We start from the raw sequence: 17,506 nt of genomic DNA, 5'->3' as shown, positions 1-17,506 counted from the left end.
ATGACATTACGATACTAATTTTGCGTAAACCAAAACAACTACGCTATTGATTACAATTTTGGACAGGTAGGCCTAACTAGTAAGTGTTATGGATTACATTTAAAAAGTAACTTACCCAACCCTGGTCCCACCAGAGGCTTGGCCACTGGTTTTATGAACTGGACAGTCAAAGAATTATCAACAAAACTGTTTACATTTATGTTAGTAGTCAATGTTGGTTTAACTTTTAAATACATCTAATCCCTGGGACAATACATTCATCTGATCCTGCCCAGCGTGTCTTCAAGAAGCCCCAGTAAATTCCTCAGAAGCATGTGGACACAGACACCAGCCACCCAATGAAGACAATTACAGGGTGAGGAATCTCCAACATGAATATATATATTCCTATGATATATATATATATTCCTATGATAAAATTACAGACCTCTACATGCTTTGTAAGTTGGAAAACCTGCAAAATCGTCAGTGTATCAAATACTTGTTCTCCCCACTGTATATATATACACACACACACCCTCTCCATCAACAGACAAATGAAAAGGAAGCCGGCCACACTGCGTCTTAGCTTCACACACAAAGCCTGGAGACAATGATCCACTACTGGCTCTAACACCAACCCCACCATACCTCCCACTGCACTCCCTAAAGCGGGGCTATTTGACCTGACTACCATATCCTCCAACAGAACTATGGAAGGACGGGATAACTGAAGGAGCCATTGAGGTCATTTGGATTGTTTAAAAAAAAAATGTGCACCATTATTTCACATCCCACCCTGCTTCTCCAATCGCCACTGTACTAGTCTCCACAGATGGACTGTGTGGCTGGTGTCTTCACTAGTCTCCACAGATGGGCTGTGTGGCTGGTGTCTTCACTAGTCTACAGATGGACTGTGTGGCCGGTGTCTTCACTAGTCTACAGATGGACTGTGTGGCTAGTCTCTTCACTAGTCTACAGATGGACTGTGTGGCTGGTGTCTTCACTAGTCTACAGATGGGCTGTGTGGCTGGTCTCTTCACTAGTCTACAGATGGGCTGTGTGGCTGGTGTCTTCACTAGTCTACAGATGGACTGTGTGGCTAGTCTCTTCACTAGTCTACAGATGGGCTGTGTGGCTGGTGCCTTCACTAGTCTACAGATGGACTGTGTGGCTAGTCTCTTCACTAGTCTACAGATGGGCTGTGTGGCTGGTGTCTTCACTAGTCTACAGATGGGCTGTGTGGCTGGTGTCTTCACTAGTCTACAGATGGACTGTGTGGCTGGTGTCTCCACTAGTCTACAGATGGACTGTGTGGCTGGTCTCTTCACTAGTCTACAGATGGACTGTGTGGCTGGTGTCTCCACTCGTCTACAGATGGACTGTGTAGCTGGTCTCTTCACTAGTCTACAGATGGACTGTGTGGCTCGTGTCTCCACTAGTCTACGGATGGACTGTGTAGCTGGTGTCTCCACTAGTCTACAGATGGACTGTGTGGCTCGTGTCTCCACTCGTCTACAGATGGACTGTGTAGCTGGTGTCTCCACTCATCTACAGATGGACTGTGTGGCTGGTGTCTCCTGCTACTTGATCTCACTATATCCTCCTCCAGTGATCCCATCAGAAGCTATAGTATATGTGAAAAAATATAAATAATGGACAATTATTTTGGAAGGAATTAATTGGATGGTAATGTTTCACTGTGTGACGACTGAGTGTTCACATTCACAAAACACTCGTCTGACAGTGTGTGATGAAAAGGCCTCTATGACAGAATGTCGTAGAACACAGACCACGCTGAATGATGAATGAGACGAGGGGGTGGAGTGTGAGGACTGAAGAGAAGAGTTGATTTGTAGAAAAATTTCTGAGGGATACTTCATATTCCTCCCCCTCAGTTTAAGTCAGCTAGACCAGGGTTTCTGCCCCTCCTCCTCCTCCCCTTGGGTGCACAAAAACCAACTCAGTGAAGATATTCAGTTTGTTGTTTATTTCAATGGCTCATCTGATAAAAGCCCCTTTATCAACAAAAATACTGGGACATTTCTCATGTCGAATGAAATAACAAGTAGTGTGGTTGTTTGGTATCAGCACAGTTCTGTGTACATAGAAAAATGCACAGTATCGCTATAGCAACATGTGCAGTACACCAGTCAAGGCTGCAATATGCAACATAGTTATGTGTTCAGAGCTCTCTGCTTTCTGGCAGCAAGGAGCAACATGGAGTCAAATCACAAAATAATGTCAAAGAATAAGTCCTGAAAGATGAACCAGTAGTGAGGGCTAGACAGTGATGGCTGTGAGAAGAGTTCTAGCCATAAACAGAATGAATTATTCTAATGCTATGGTTCTGTCAACAAAACAACCTTGAGACCTCAGTGAGAGAAGTAGCTTTTTAGTGAGGGAAGATAGTTTTTTAAACTTAAAACAGGGTCTTATTCAATAGGTCATACCGTAGCCAAAGCGAACTTGTCCAATAAACAAAAATCTGATTTAGTCCCTCCCTGTGTCAGTCTTCTTCCGTTTGGTGCCTAATGAATATGACCTAGTACTCCACTTCTGTTTGGTGCCTAATGAATATGACCTAGTACTCCACTTCCATTTGGTGCCTAATGAATATGACCTAGTACTCCACTTCTGTTTGGTGCCTAATGAATATGACCTAGTACTCCACTTCTGTTTGGTGCCTAATGAATATGACCTAGTACTCCACTTCTGTTTGGTGCCTAATGAATATGACCTAGTACTCCACTTCTGTTTGGTGCCTAATGAATATGACCTAGTACTCCACTTCTGTTTGGTGCCTAATGAATATGACCTAGTACTCCACACCGACCGCATCCATCTTTATTAACACAGGAAGAACAAGACTAAATCAAATGCACTTTAAAAAAAACTATACGAAGTTAAAAGGAAGAATCCTTTTGTCTATAAAAGTAGTGATGACCATACAGTGAGTCGGATTGACAGTTCAGAAGAGATCAGTCCGGAAGATGCATTTGGTTCCTACTAAGCCCTTCATTCCATTTGTAGTAAAATACTAATCTAGACTACAGTAAGGTATGTTTATGCTATAAAAAGATGCTTGCCAGATATCTTGCTAAAGCCAGGCTTCACAGTGTTCAATGGAAGTGTCTCGATATCTAAGCCCAGAACATTGAGAATCAGAACACAGCCGTAGTAGTATCAGCATAGTTCAAGTATGAAAACTGTTGGGGACAAGGTACAACCATAGTAAAAATGTACACATTCAAAGCATACCGACAGAAAAGGACCAGAAGTTAACACTGTTGCAGATAGAAATGTGATTTCTAGAGCTTCCATCATTCCCTGCTCTGCACAACAGATAGAAACGTGCTGTTTAGATCAGTTATGGGCATCTAAACATTCTGTAACCTTCCAACTGTCCTTCTGAGTGAGCCCCCTGATTTAGATTGTTGGCCATCGCCACGGTAACCAGCGAAACCGCCTGTGACGCAGAAGGGGAATCTGGATGTGTTTACATTCCAGCAGGAAGTGGAAGTTTTGGAAATGTGGGAAGCAACTAGTGATTAAGCTGCAGATGGGCTGGGTGTTTCATCGACCGAGAGGTCACGGATTCCATCAGGATGCAAACAGTGTGTTTTATATATCTTAGTATGTCATTTAAAAAGGCAGGTTCTCTTCCTCTGGGAGAGAAGTGAGAAACCCTCTTGGGTGCCATGCTAGCATCTACATAAAGCACACAAACTAGTAAGAAAACAGCTGATTGGGTAACCTCCTCAATAAGGAGATGGCTGATTGGATATCCTCAGCCTAACAACCTGAGCCTGAATATTCAGTTGCTATACAATGGCTTTTTACATTTAAAATACAAATTAAAACGTAAAAAATGTTTCACACGGGTATAAAAAAACTAAACAAAAACAACCAAGGAAAATAAAATAAAGCAACAACTTAAATTAAAAATGTACGTCCCGTTTCAATGGCATCGTATTCAAGTAATCTGTTACATCAAGTCCCTGATACACACTGTGGTTCATGGGAACAAGTCTTCAGCTCACACAGAACCATCAGTTCATAGAGAAGGCAGCAGCATGTCATTATTTACACATCAACAAAGTTCCAAGCATAGAATTAGAATGCTACATTAATACTCTCTCTCGCTCAAAAAGGAAGGAGAATGGGAAGAGAACCAAAACATGACAGGTGTGTTAACTGTGGAATTCCTCTGCAGTGACAGAACAATGAACTCTGGCCTCCCCTCCCTATCCATCCATTGAGGATTATGGGTAGGAATTCTCAGAGGGCTCCCTGTAGCACTTAGTGACATAATCAAGTTATTCACTGTCATAAGAGTGATATAAAGCCGATATATATACACACACACACACACACACAGACATAGCAAGTGACATTGCATCTTCAACTCACTGGTATGTCTGCTTATAACAAGTCATACCACTGTTCCCAATTCAGCAGCTCAAAACTTTAATTTAATGGCCTATTTCTCGTCTTCAGTGGAGTTGATTACAGTGAGAGAGATCGAGCAGCACTTCAGCTGAATTCAGACAGAAATCACTCTGGTCAAAACCCAGAAGGCACTGAGGAGGAATCATGCTGCATTGCCTCTGGTTCACAGTGATAACAGCATCTTAACCAGGGACATACGGTGACCATTTGGCTTCACGTTCCTGTGACGTGATTAGAACACAGTGTTCAACATCAGTCAGTGGCGTCATGTCAGTGTGATGACTTCCATGGGGTCCTCGGTGCCCTTCGACCTTTGCTTGCGTTTGAGCAGTCTTTCTCTCCGCCTCTGTCTGAAGGTGGGGGGCGCGGGGCAAGGGGCGGCCGAGGAGGGGGGCGGGGTGCTGATGGAGAGAGAGAGGAGGTCTGCCAGGGACCGGAGAGGTGGAGGAAGTAGTGATGGGAGAGGATTGTAACGCTCCCTGTCCCTGGCTCGGGGTGGTTTGCTGTTCATCCTCTCCTCCGTCTCCTGGCGTCATCTGTCGAAGCAGCCCGCTGCCGTGAAGGTGTGGTGGGGGCCCACGCCCCCCAGGTACCCCCGGCTGTAGGCCATGCTGAGGCAGTGTCTCGGCTCCGCAGCCAAGGCTACCTGCATGGAGATGGGGCCCTGCAAGGCCAGCGGTGCCACCCGAGCCCCAGGCTGCAGCCCCAAAGTCAGGCTAGGATAGGAGGGGAAGGCCCCTGCTGTGGAGGTCATGGTGTTGGCCCCAGCGAGCAGCCCCATCCTGTGGCTCTGGAGGAAGTCCTGGGACATGTTGACTCCAGCAGGCTCCAAAGCCTGGGAGTCGGCTAGTGCGTGGAGCTGGGACAGGGAGGGGGAGAGGTGTGGGAAGCCCACTGGGCTGGGCTGGAAGAAGAGCTGCTGGGGGGTGGAGGAGGAGGTAGCTGGTCTCTGGATGGCTGGGACCGGGGAGAGGTGGGAGAGAGGAGGGTGAGACTGGAGAGAGGCGGATCGAGACAACGGAGGGGTTGATTTGGGTTTGTTGGCCTCCTTCATGTCGCTGTCATGTGCACTGTGGAAGAGAGACAAGAGTGTGCAATGCTGTCATCAAGGCAAAGGGTGGCTACTTTGAAGAATCTCAAATATAAAATACATTTTTATTTGTTGAACACTTTTTTGGTTACTACATAATTCTGTGTGTTATTTCATAGTTGTGATGTCTTCACTGTTATTCTATAATGTAGAAAATAGTTGCAAATAAAGAAAACCCTGTGCATACAAGCATTCAATTGGTCTCAGATGTGTGTGTGTGTGTGAGACTTACAGCAGCATGAGTTTGATGCAGTGTGTGAGGTGGCCCCAGGTGTGTGTGTGTGGATGTGTGTGTGTGTGTGAGACTTACAGCAGCATGAGTTTGATGCAGTGTGTGAGGTGGCCCCAGGTGTGTGTGTGTGGATGTGTGTGTGTGTGTGTGAGACTTACAGCAGCATGAGTTTGATGCAGTGTGTGAGGTGGCCCCAGGTGTGTGTGTGTGTGTGTGTGTGTGTGTGTGTGTGTGTGTGTGTGTGTGTGTGTGTGTGTGTGTGTGTGTGTGAGACTTACAGCAGCATGAGTTTGATGCAGTGTGTGAGGTGGCCCCAGGTGTGTGTGTGTGTGTGTGTGTGTGTGTGTGTGTGTCTTACAGCAGCATGAGTTTGATGCAGTGTGTGAGGTGGCCCCAGGTGTAGCCAGTCAGTAGATGTAGAGACGTGGTCCAGCTAGGAGAAATCTGGAGACAGATACGAGACGCCGCTATGCACGCTGCTGCCACCTGAGACGGCCGGAAACTCAGGAACGCATGGTCTAGAGGAACACACAGACTGTTAGAAATGGTCTATTCTCTAGAGGAACACAGACTGTTAGAAATGGTCTAGTCTAGAGGAACACACAGACTGTTAGAAATGGTCTAGTCTAGAGGAACACACAGACTGTTAGAAATGGTCTAGTCTAGAGGAACACACAGACTGTTAGAAATGGTCTAGTCTAGAGGAACACACAGACTGTTAGAAATGGTCTAGTCTCTAGAGGAACACAGAGACTGTTAGAAATGGTCTAGTCTCTAGAGGAACACAGAGACTGTTAGAAATGGTCTAGTCTCTAGAGGAACATTATATTAAATTGTGACAAGCACAAGAGGCTGCACATATTCCTAAGTCCCTCTATTTTTTTTTCCTTCCCTCCCTCCATCCATCCATCATCCCTCCATCATCCCTCACCTTGCAGTGACACCTCCAGGAAGTAGTGTGTGTACTTGTCCATAAAGGTTTTGGTCTTGGAGAGGGAGGAGAGAGGCCAGCCGTTGTACAGGTCTCCCTCCTGCACCGAGGCCTGGAGGTAGTAGTCTATGAAGTGGGCCGGGGTGGGCATACACAGGTTCCAGCTGAACGTCTCCAACAGCAGCAGCTCCATCTTGATGAGGTCTCTCTTGTTGAGAACAAGGTTCAGAGAACACATGAAGCCCAGGGAGTTGAGCTGCTCCAACTTAGGTACCCGGTCCTCCCTCTCCTCAAACTTACCTACAGGAGAGAGAGAGGGACAGAGAGAGAGAGGGACAGAGAGAGAGGGGGACAGAGAGAGAGGGGGACAGAGAGAGAGGGGGACAGAGAGAGAGGGGGACAGAGAGAGAGGGGGACAGAGAGAGAGGGGGACAGAGAGAGAGGGGGACAGAGACAGACAGAGAGAGAGTAATATTTTATAACAAATGCACCTAATCCCGCTTTGGATTGTGGTCGCAGTCCTTGTTTGTAAAACACATCAGGTCGCTGTTGAATTGGTGCTTTTTCCTAGACCATGTTGCGAAGTGCATAGTAGCAAAATTAACCAGCATATTGGTGTTGAGAACAATTCAGTGGAGGCAGCAGCAGAATGAGATGAGAAAACAGCCCCTGTCCTATGGTCCAAGAAAAGTGAGAACTGAAGAAACCCCAAATTTATTCTAGAATCAATAGCCTAAATGATCATGGCGTTATTAAATCATCCATATCTCCAGAAATAAGACAGATCCTGATCCTGTTGCCTGTTTGATTAACAGTCTACTGATTCTGTGAGCACCAAGTCTCACGCAACCACATGTCGGATAAACAATTTCACAAATTCGTCTGTTAATCTTTGTTATGCTGTAATAAAGGCTTCTCGTTCGACCAGCCTCTCCGGTATTATTTATCAGCTGTTCCAAATGTTCAGATTTTTATTTATTTATAATAATAATCCTCTGTTTTCCTTGATCTCATCATCATCATTATTGTCAGTGTTTTTAGGACGTGGGGGACTTGATTGGGCGTTGTAGTAGAATAACACAAATACTGATTTATTTGAAAACCAAAGCCTTTAAACCCCCCCCCCCCCTGCATCTGATCCCTCATCCCCTCTAGAAGCCTCACACTACCAGCAGCAACCTACTGACCAGAACCCTCACACTACCAGCAGCAACCTACTGACCAGAACCCTCACACTACCAGCAGCAACCTACTGACCAGAACCCTCACACTACCAGCAGCAACCCTACTGACCAGAACCCTCACACTACCAGCAGCACCTACTGACCAGAACCCTCACACTACCAGCAGCAACCTACTGACCAGAACCCTCACACTACCAGCAGCAACCTACTGACCAGAACCCTCACACTACCAGCAGCAACCTACTGACCAGAACCCTCACTACCAGCAGCAACCTACTGACCAGAACCCTCACACTACCAGCAGCAACCTACTGACCAGAACCCTCACACTACCAGCAGCAACCTACTGACCAGAACCCTCACACTACCAGCAGCAACCTACTGACCAGAACCCTCTCACTACCAGCAGCAACCTACTGACCAGAACCCTCACACTACCAGCAGCAACCTACTGACCAGAACCCTCACACTACCAGCAGCAACCTACTGACCAGAACCCTCTCACTACCAGCAGCAACCTACTGACCAGAACCCTCACACTACCAGCAGCAACCTACTGACCAGAACCCTCACACTACCAGCAGCAACCTACTGACCAGAACCCTCACACTACCAGCAGCAACCTACTGACCAGAACCCTCACACTACCAGCAGCAACCTACTGACCAGAACCCTCACACTACCAGCAGCAACCTACTGACCAGAACCCTCACACTACCAGCAGCAACCTACTGACCAGAACCCTCACACTACCAGCAGCAACCTACTGACCAGAACCCTCTCACTACCAGCAGCAACCTACTGACCAGAACCCTCACACTACCAGCAGCAACCTACTGACCAGAACCCTCACACTACCAGCAGCAACCTACTGACCAGAACCCTCACTAGCAACAGCAACCTACTGACCAGAACCCTCTCACTACCAGCAGCAACCTACTGACCAGAACCCTCTCACTACCAGCAGCAACCTACTGACCAGAACCCTCACTACCAGCAGCAACCTACTGATCAGAACCCTCACTACCAATGAGCACCAATGATTTTGCCTTTAACTTCCCTTCTCACCCCCACTCACAGTGAAAAGGGGAGAGAGGGGGAGGAGTCAGGTTACTCTGGCATATTTCCCTAAAACACCTAATAAACCTCCGGGTTCTTCTATAAACCCATTTCAGCGGGAAAACTGTGTGTGTGGGGGGGGGGGGGGGGGGGCATCCTCAGGGCAGAGAAAACTGACATGAGGGAGACGACAACTAGGCCTAACCTCCACAGAAGTATGACTAAATGTATGTTGAGGAAATGTGTACAATGTCCATTCATAGACAACTGACACACAATGGAACATTGTTCAAAACAAAGAATGGACAAGGTTACTAACACAACCACACACACAGAAGACAACGCTCAAAACACAGTCACCCTCCCCAGGGTTTGGAAGGACCATGCCACAGTCAAGACTAGAGTATTATTGAAGAAGTCCTAAAACCCAACAACTTGGATTAACAGTCTATGGACAAAAATGTACACACCCTTCTGGATCTCAAAATATCCCAGAGGTCGTTGGTCAAAAACAACACTGGCTTTGACCGCAGCACTATCCTCATGGCAACGAAGACAGGAGAGTTGAAGGGGAAGGAGGATGGTGTAATCCACCTTGAAGAGTGTTTAGTCCTTACACCATCAAACTGGCTCGGTCTCTCCCCCTCTTCCCTTTCTCCCTCCATCTCTCTTTACTCCTAGGTCTCTCCCCCTCTTCCCTTTCTCCCTCCATCTCTCTTTACTCCTAGGTCTCTCCCCCTCCTCTCTTTACTCCTAGGTCTCTCCCCCTCTTCCCTTTCTCCCTCCATCTCTCTTTACTCCTAGGTCTCTCCCCCTCCTCTCTTTACTCCTAGGTCTCTCCCCCTCTCTTTACTCCTAGGTCTCTCCCCCTCTTCCCTTTCTCCCTCCATCTCTCTTTACTCATAGGTCTCTCCCCCTCTTCCCTTTCTCCCTCCATCTCTCTTTACTCCTAGGTCTCTCCCCCTCTTCCCTTTCTCCCTCCATCTCTCTTTACTCCTAGGTCTCTCCCCCTCTTCCCTTTCTCCCTCCATCTCTCTTTACTCCTAGGTCTCTCCCCCTCTCTTTACTCCTAGGTCTCTCCCCCTCTCTTTACTCCTAGGTCTCTCCCCCTCTTCCCTTTCTCCCTCCATCTCTCTTTACTCCTAGGTCTCTCCCCCTCTTCCCTTTCTCCCTCCATCTCTCTTTACTCCTAGGTCTCTCCCCCTCCTCTCTTTACTCCTAGGTCTCTCCCCCTCCTCTCTTTACTCCCTCCATCTCTCTTTACTCCTAGGTCTCTCCCCCTCCTCTCTTTACTCCTAGGTCTCTCCCCTCTCTTTACTCCTAGGTCTCTCCCCCTCTTCCCTTTCTCCCTCCATCTCTCTTTACTCCTAGGTCTCTCCCCCTCTTCCCTTTCTCCCTCCATCTCTCTTTACTCCTTGGTCTCTCCCCCTCTTCTCCATCTCTCTTTACTCCTAGGTCTCTCCCCCTCTTCCCTTTCTCCCTCCATCTCTCTTTACTCTAGGTCTCTCCCCCTCTTCCCTTTCTCCCTCCATCTCTCTTTACTCCTAGGTCTCTCCCCCTCCTCTCTTTACTCCTAGGTCTCTCCCCCTCTTCCCTTTCTCCCTCCATCTCTCTTTACTCCTAGGTCTCTCCCCCTCTTCCCTTTCTCCCTCAATCTCTCTTTACTCCTAGGTCTCTCCCCCTCTTCCCTTTCTCTCCTCCATCTCTCTTTATTCCTAGGTCTCTCCCCCTCTTCCCTTTCTCCCTCCATCTCTCTTTACTCCTTGGTCTCTCCCCCTCTTCCCTTCTCCCTCCATCTCTCTTTACTCCTAGGTCTCTCCCCCTCCTCTCTTTACTCCTAGGTCTCTCCCCCTCTTCCCTTTCTCCCTCCATCTCTCTTTACTCCTAGGTCTCTCCCCCTCCTCTCTTTACTCCTAGGTCTCTCCCTCTCTTTACTCCTAGGTCTCTCCCCCTCTCTTTACTCCTAGGTCTCTCCCCCTCTCTTTACTCCTAGATCTCTCCCCCTCTCTTTACTCCTAGGTCTCTCCCCCTCTCTTTACTCCTAGGTCTCTCCCCCTCCTTTACTCCTAGATCTCTCCCCCTCTCTTTACTCCTAGGTCTCTCCCCCTCTCTTTACTCCTAGGTCTCTCCCCTCTCTTACTCCTAGGTCTCTCCCCCTCTCTTTACTCCTAGGTCTCTCCCCCTCTCTTACTCCTAGGTCTCTCCCCCTCTCTTTACTCCTAGGTCTCTCCCCCTCTCTTTACTCCTAGGTCTCTCCCCCTCTCTTTACTCCTAGGTCTCTCCCCCTCTCTTTACTCCTAAGGTCTCTCCCCCTCTCTTTACTCCTAGGTCTCTCCCCCTCTTCCTTCTCCCTCCATCTCTCTTTACTCCTAGTCTCTCCCCCTCTTCCCTTTCGCCCTCCATCTCTCTTTACTCCTAGGTCTCTCCCCTCTTCCCTTTCTCCCTCCATCTCTCTTTACTCCTAGGTCTCTCCCCCTCTTCCCTTCTCCCTCCATCTCTCTTTACTCCTAGGTCCTCTCCCCCTCTTCCCTTTCTCTCCTCCATCTCTCTTTACTCCTTGTCTCTCCCCCTCTCTTTACTACTAGGTCTCTCCCCCTCTTCCCTTTCTCCCCCCCATCTCTCTTTACTCCTAGGTCTCTCCCCCTCTCTTTACTACTCCTAGGTCTCTCCCCCTCTCTTTACTCCTAGGTCTCTCCCCCTCTTCCCTTTCTCCCCCCCATCTCTCTTTACTCCTAGGTCTCTCCCCTCTCTTTACTCCTAGGTCTCTCCCCCCTCTCTTTACTCCTAGGTCTCTCCCCTCTCTTTACTCCTAGGTCTCTTCCCCTCTCTTTACTCCTAGGTCTCTTCCCCTCTCTTTACTCCTAGGTCTCTTCCCCTCTCTTACTCCTAGGTCTCTTCCCCTCTCTTTACTCCTAGGTCTCTTCCCCTCTCTTTACTCCTAGGTCTCTCCCCCTCTCTTTACTCCTAGGTCTCTCCCCCTCTCTTTACTCCTAGGTCTCTCCCCCTCTCTTTACTCCTAGGTCTCTCCCCCTCTCTTTACTGCCTAGGTCTCTCCCCCTCTCTTTACTCCTAGGTCCTCTCCCCTCTTCCCTTTCTCCCCCCATCTCTCTTTACTCCTAGGTCTCTCCCCCTCTCTTTACTCCTAGGTCTCTCCCCCTCTCTTTACTCCTAGGTCTCTCCCCCTCTCTTTACTCCTAGGTCTCTCCCCCTCTTCCTTTCTCCCCCCATCTTCTCTTTAGGTTACTCTGCTAGGTCTCTCCCCCTCTCTTTACTCCTAGGTCTCTCCTCCCCCTCTCTTTACTCCTAGGTCTCTCCCCTCTCTTTACTCCTAGGTCTCTCCCCCTCTCTTTACTCCTAGGTCTCTCCCCCTCTCTTTACTCCTAGGTCTCTCCCCCCTCTCTTTACTCCTAGGTCTCTCCCCCTCTCTTTACTCCTAGGTCTCTCCCCTCTCTTTACTCCTAGGTCTCTCCCCCTCTCTTTACTCCTAGGTCTCTCCCCCTCTCTTTTACTCCTAGGTCTCTTCCCCTCTCTTTACTCCTAGGTCTCTTCCCCTCTCTTTACTCCTAGGTCTCTCCCCTCTTCCCTTTCTCCCTCCATCTCTCTTTACTCCTAGGTCTCTCCCCCTCTTCCCTTTCTCCCTCCATCTCTCTTTACTCCTAGGTCTCTCCCCCTCTTCCCTTTCTCCCTCCATCTCTCTTTACTCCTAGGTCTCTCCCCCTCTTCCCTTTCTCCCCCCCATCTCTCTTTACTCCTAGGTCTCTCCCCCTCCTCTCTTTACTCCTAGGTCTCTCCCCCTCTCTTTACTCCTAGGTCTCTTCCCCTCTCTTTACTCCTAGGTCCTCTCCCCCTCTTCCCTTTCTCCCTCCATCTCTCTTTACTCCTTGGTCTCTCCCCCTCTCTTTACTCCTAGGTCTCTCCCCCTCTTCCCTTTCTCCCCCCATCTCTCTTTACTCCTAGGTCTCTCCCCCTCTCTTTACTCCTAGGTCTCTCCCCCTCTCTTTACTCCTAGGTCTCTCTCCCCTCTCTTTACTCCTAGGTCTCTCCCCCTCTCTTTACTCCTAGGTCTCTCCCCCCTCTTCCCTTTCTCCCCCCATCTCTCTTTACTCCTAGGTCTCTCCCCCTCTCTTTACTCCTAGGTCTCTCTCCCCATCTCTTTACTCCTTGGTCTCTCCCCCTCTCTTTACTCCTAGGTCTCTCCCCCTTCCCTTTCTCCCCCCATCTCTCTTTACTCCTAGGTCTCTCCCCCTCCGTCTTTACTCCTAGGTCTTCTCCCCCTCTCTTTACTCCTAGGTCTCTCCCCCTCTCTTTACTCCTAGGTCTCTCCCCTCTCTTTACTCCTAGGTCTCTCCCCCTCTTCTTTACTCCTAGGTCTCTTCCCCCTCTCTTTACTCCTAGGTCCTCTCCCCCTCTCTTTACTCCTAGGTCTCTCCCCCTCTCTTTACTCCTAGGTCTCTCCCCCTCTCTTTACTCCTAGGTCTCTCCCCCTCTCTTTACTCCTAGGTCTCTCCCCCTCTCTTTAACTCCTAGGTCTCTCCCCCTCTCTTTACTCCTAGGTCTCTCCCCCTCTCTTACTCCTAGGTCTCTCCCCCCTCTCTTTACTCCTAGGTCTCTCCCCCTCTCTTTACTCCTAGGTCTCTCCCTCTCTTTACTCCTAGGTCTCTCCCCCTCTCTTACTCCTAGGTCTCCTCCCCTCTCTTACTCCTAGGTCTCTTCCCCTCTCTTTAACTCCTAGGTCTCCCCATCTCTCTTTATCCCTAGGTCTCTTCCCCTCCTTTACTCCTAGGTCTCTTCCCCTCTCTTTACTCCTAGTCTCTCCCCCCTCTTCCCTTTCTCCCTCCATCTCTTTACTCCTAGGTCTCTCCCCCTCTTCCCTTTCTCCCTCCATCTCTGTTTACTCCTAGGTCTCTCCCCCCTCTTCCCTTTCTCCCTCCATCTCTCTTTACTCCTAGGTCTCTCCCCCTCTTCCCTTTCTCCCTCCATCTCTCTTTACTCCTAGGTCTCTCCCCCTCTTCCCTTTCTCCCCCCATCTCTCTTTACTCCTAGGTCTCTTCCCCGCTCTTTACTCCTAGGTCTCTCCCCCTCTTCCCTTTCTCCCTCCATCTCTCTTTACTCCTAGGTCTCTCTCCCCTCTTCCTTTCTCCCTCCATCTCTCTTTACTCCTAGGTCTCTCCCCTCTTCCCTTTCTCCCCCATCTCTTTACTCCTAGGTCTCTCCCCTCTTCCCTTTCTCCCTCCATCTCTTTACTCCTAGGTCTCTCCCCCTCTTCCTTTCTCTCCTCCATCTCTTTACTCCTAGGTCTCTCCCCCTCTTCCCTTTCCTCCCTCCATCTCTTTCTCCTAGGTCTCTCCCCCTCTTCCCTTTCTCCCTCCATCTCTCTTTACTCCTAGGTCTCTCCCCCTCTTCCCTTTCTCTCCCTCCACATCTCTCTTTACTCCTAGGTCTCTCCCCCTCTTCCCTTTCTCCCTCCATCTCTCTTTACTCCTAGGTCTCTCCCCCTCTCTTACGTCCTAGGTCTCTCTCTCCCACTCATCTTTACTCCTAGTCTCTCCCCCTCTCTTTACCTCCTAGGTCTCTCCCCCTCTCTTTACTCCTAGGTCTCTCCCCTCTCTTTACTCCTAGGTCTCTCCCCCTCTCTTTAACTCCTAGGTCTCTCCCCCTCTCTTTACTCCTAGGTCTCTCCCCTCTCTTTACCTCCTAGGGTCTCTCCCCCCTCTCTTTACTCCTAGGTCTCTCCCCCTCTCTTTACTCCTAGTCTCTCCCCCTCTCTTTACTCCTAGGTCCTCTCCCCCTCTCTTTACTCCTAGGTCTCTCTTCCCTCTCTTTACTCCTAGGTCTCTCCCCCTCTTCCCTTTCTCCCTCCATCTCTCTTTACTCCTAGGTCTCTCCCCCTCTTCCCTTTCTCCCTCCATCTCTCTTTAACTCCTAGGTCTCTCCCCCTCTTCCCTTTCTCCCTCCATCTCTCTTTACTCCTAGGTCTCTCCCCCTCTTCCCTTTCTCCCCCCCCAATCTCTCTTTACTCCTAGGTCTCTCCCCCTCCTCTCTTTACTCCTAGGTCTCTCCCCCTCTCTTTACTCCTAGGTCTCTTCCCCCTCTCTTTACTCCTAGGTCTCTCCCCCTCTTCCCTTTCTCCCTCCATCTCTCTTTACTCCTAGGTCTCCTCTCCCCCTCTTCCCTTTCTCCCTCCATCTCTCTTTACTCCTAGGTCTCTCCCCCTCTTCCTTTCTTCCCCCCCATCTCTCTTTACTCCTAGGTCTCTCCCCCTCCTCTCTTTACTCCTAGGTCTCTCCCCTCTCTTTACTCCTAGGTCTCTTCCCCTCTCTTTACTCCTAGGTCTCTCCCCCCTCTTCCCCTTTCTCCCTCCATCTCTCTTTACTCCTAGGTCTCTCCCCCTCTTCCCTTTCTCCCTCCATCTCTCTTTACTCCTAGGTCTCTCCCCCTCTTCCCTTTCTCCCCCATCTCTCTTTACTCCTAGGTCTCTCCCCCTCTTCCCTTTCTCCCTCCATCTCTTTACCTCCTAGGTCTCTCCCCCTCTTCCCTTTCTCCCTCCATCTCTCTTTACTCCTAGGTCTCTCCCCCTCTTCCCTTTCTCCCTCCATCTCTCTTTACTCCTAGGTCTCTCCCCCTCTTCCCTTTCTCCCTCCATCTCTCTTTACTCCTAGGTCTCTCTCCCCTCTTCCCTTTCTCCCCCCATCTCTCTTTACTCTAGGTCTCTTCCCCGCTCTTTACTCCCTAGGTCTCTCCCCCCTCTTCCCTTTCTCCCCCCATCTCTCTTTACTCCTAGGTCTCCTCCCCCTCTCTTTACTCCTAGGTCTCTCCCCCTCTCTTACTCCTAGGTCTCTCCCCCTCTTCCCTTTCTCCCCCCATCTCTCTTTACTCCTAGGTCTCTCCCCCTCTCTTTACTCCTAGGTCTCTCCCCTCTCTTTAACTCCTAGTCTCTCCCCCTCTCTTACTCCTAGGTCTCTCCCCCTCTCTTTACTCTAGGTCTCTCCCCTCTCTTTACTCCTAGGTCTCCCCCCCATCTCTTTTACTCCAGGTCTCTCCCCCTCTCTTTACTTCCTAGGTCTCTTCCCTCTCTTTACTCCTAGGTCTCTCCCCTCTCTTCCCTTTCTCCCCTCCATCTCTTACTTCCTAGGTCTCTCCCCCTCTTCCCTTTCTCCCCTCCATCTCTGTTTACTCCTAGGTCCTCTCCCCCTCTTCCCTTTCTCCCTCCATTCTCTCTTATACTCCTAGGTCTCTCCCCCTCTTCCCTTTCTCCCTCCATCTCTCTTACTCCTAGGTCTCTCCCCCTCTTCCCTTTCTCCCCCCATCTCTCTTTACTCCTAGGTCTCTTCCCCGCTCTTTACTCCTAGGTCTCTCCCCCTCTTTCCCTTTCTCCCTCCATCTCTCTTTACTCCTAGGTCTCTCCCCCTCCCTTCCCTTTCTCCCTCCATCTCGCTTTACTCCTAGGTCTCTCCCCCTCTTCCCTTTCTCCCTCCATCTCTTTACTTCCTAGGTCTCTCCCCCTCTTCCCTTTCTCCCTCCATCTCTTTACTCCTAGGTCTCTCCCCCTCTTCCCTTTCTCCCTCCATCTCTTTACTCCTAGGTCTCTCCCCCTCTTCCCTTTCTCCCTCCATCTCTTTACTCCTAGGTCTCTCCCCCTCTTCCCTTTCTCCCTCCATCTCTTTACTCCTAGGTCTCTCCCCCTCTTCCCTTTCTCCCTCCATCTCTCTTTACTCCTAGGTCCTCTCCCCCTCTTCCCTTTCTCCCTCCATCTCTACTTTACTCCTAGGTCTCTCACCCTACGTCCTTTACTCATAGTCTCTCCTCCCCTCTCTTTAACGCCTAGGAGTCTCTTCTCCCCCTCATCTTTAGCTCCTAGGTCTTCTCCCCCTCTCTTTACTCCTAGGTCTCTCCCCTCGTCTTTACGTGCCTATGTCTCGGGTCCCCCATCTTCATTATCTCCTAGGTCCTCTCTCCCCCTCTCTTTAGCTCCTAGGTCTCTCCCCCTCTCTTTACTTCCTAGTCTCTCCCCCTCGTCTTTACTCCTAGGTCTCTCCCCCCGTCATCTTTACTCCTAGGTCTCTCCCCCCTCATCGTTTACTCCTAGGTACTCTCCCCTCGCTTTACTCCTAGGTCCTCTCCCCCCTCTCTTTACTCCTAAGGTCTCTCCCCCTCTCTTTACTCCTAGGTCTCTCCCCCTCATCTTTACTCCTAGGTCTCTCCCCTCTCTTTACTCCTAGGTATCTCCCCTCTCTTACTCTTTACTCTCTAGGTCCTCTCCCCCTCTCTTTACTCCCTAGGTCTCTCGAGGTCTCTTCCCTCTCTTTACTCCTAGGTCTCTTCCCCTCGTCTTACTCCTAGGTCCTTCCCTCTTCCCTTTCTCCCTCCATCTCTCTTTACTCCTAGGTCTCATCCCCTCTTTCCCTTTCTCCCTCCATTCTTCTCTTTACTACCTAGGGTCTCTCCCCCTCTTCCCTTTCTCCCTCCATCTCTCTTTACTCCTAGGTCTCTCCCCCTCTTTCCCTTTCTCCCCCCCATCTCTCTTTACTCCTAGGTCCTCTCCCCCTCCTCTCTTTACTCCCTAGGTCCTCTCCCCCTCT

At 49.7% G+C, this 17,506-nt stretch overlaps 1 protein-coding gene across 1 annotated transcript in view; it reads right to left on the bottom strand.

Moving 5' to 3' along the window:
- Positions 1-1,946: 1,946 nt before the first annotated feature.
- LOC109878351 (cyclin-J-like) overlaps positions 1,947-17,506 on the bottom strand; it is a 36,645-nt gene continuing 21,085 nt past the window's right edge. Inside the window, exons 4-6 of the mRNA XM_031798097.1 lie at positions 6,685-6,984; positions 6,112-6,271; positions 1,947-5,501 (exon numbers count right to left, since the gene is read on the bottom strand). Of these exons, the coding sequence (XP_031653957.1) occupies positions 4,964-5,501; positions 6,112-6,271; positions 6,685-6,984 (998 nt within the window). The 3' untranslated portion in view covers positions 1,947-4,963. The remainder of the gene's footprint in view (positions 5,502-6,111; positions 6,272-6,684; positions 6,985-17,506) is intronic.

Source organism: Oncorhynchus kisutch, linkage group LG19 (assembly GCF_002021735.2).
Source record: "Oncorhynchus kisutch isolate 150728-3 linkage group LG19, Okis_V2, whole genome shotgun sequence".
Lineage (NCBI taxonomy): Eukaryota > Metazoa > Chordata > Actinopteri > Salmoniformes > Salmonidae > Oncorhynchus > Oncorhynchus kisutch.
This window is presented reverse-complemented; position numbering and strand designations above follow the sequence as displayed.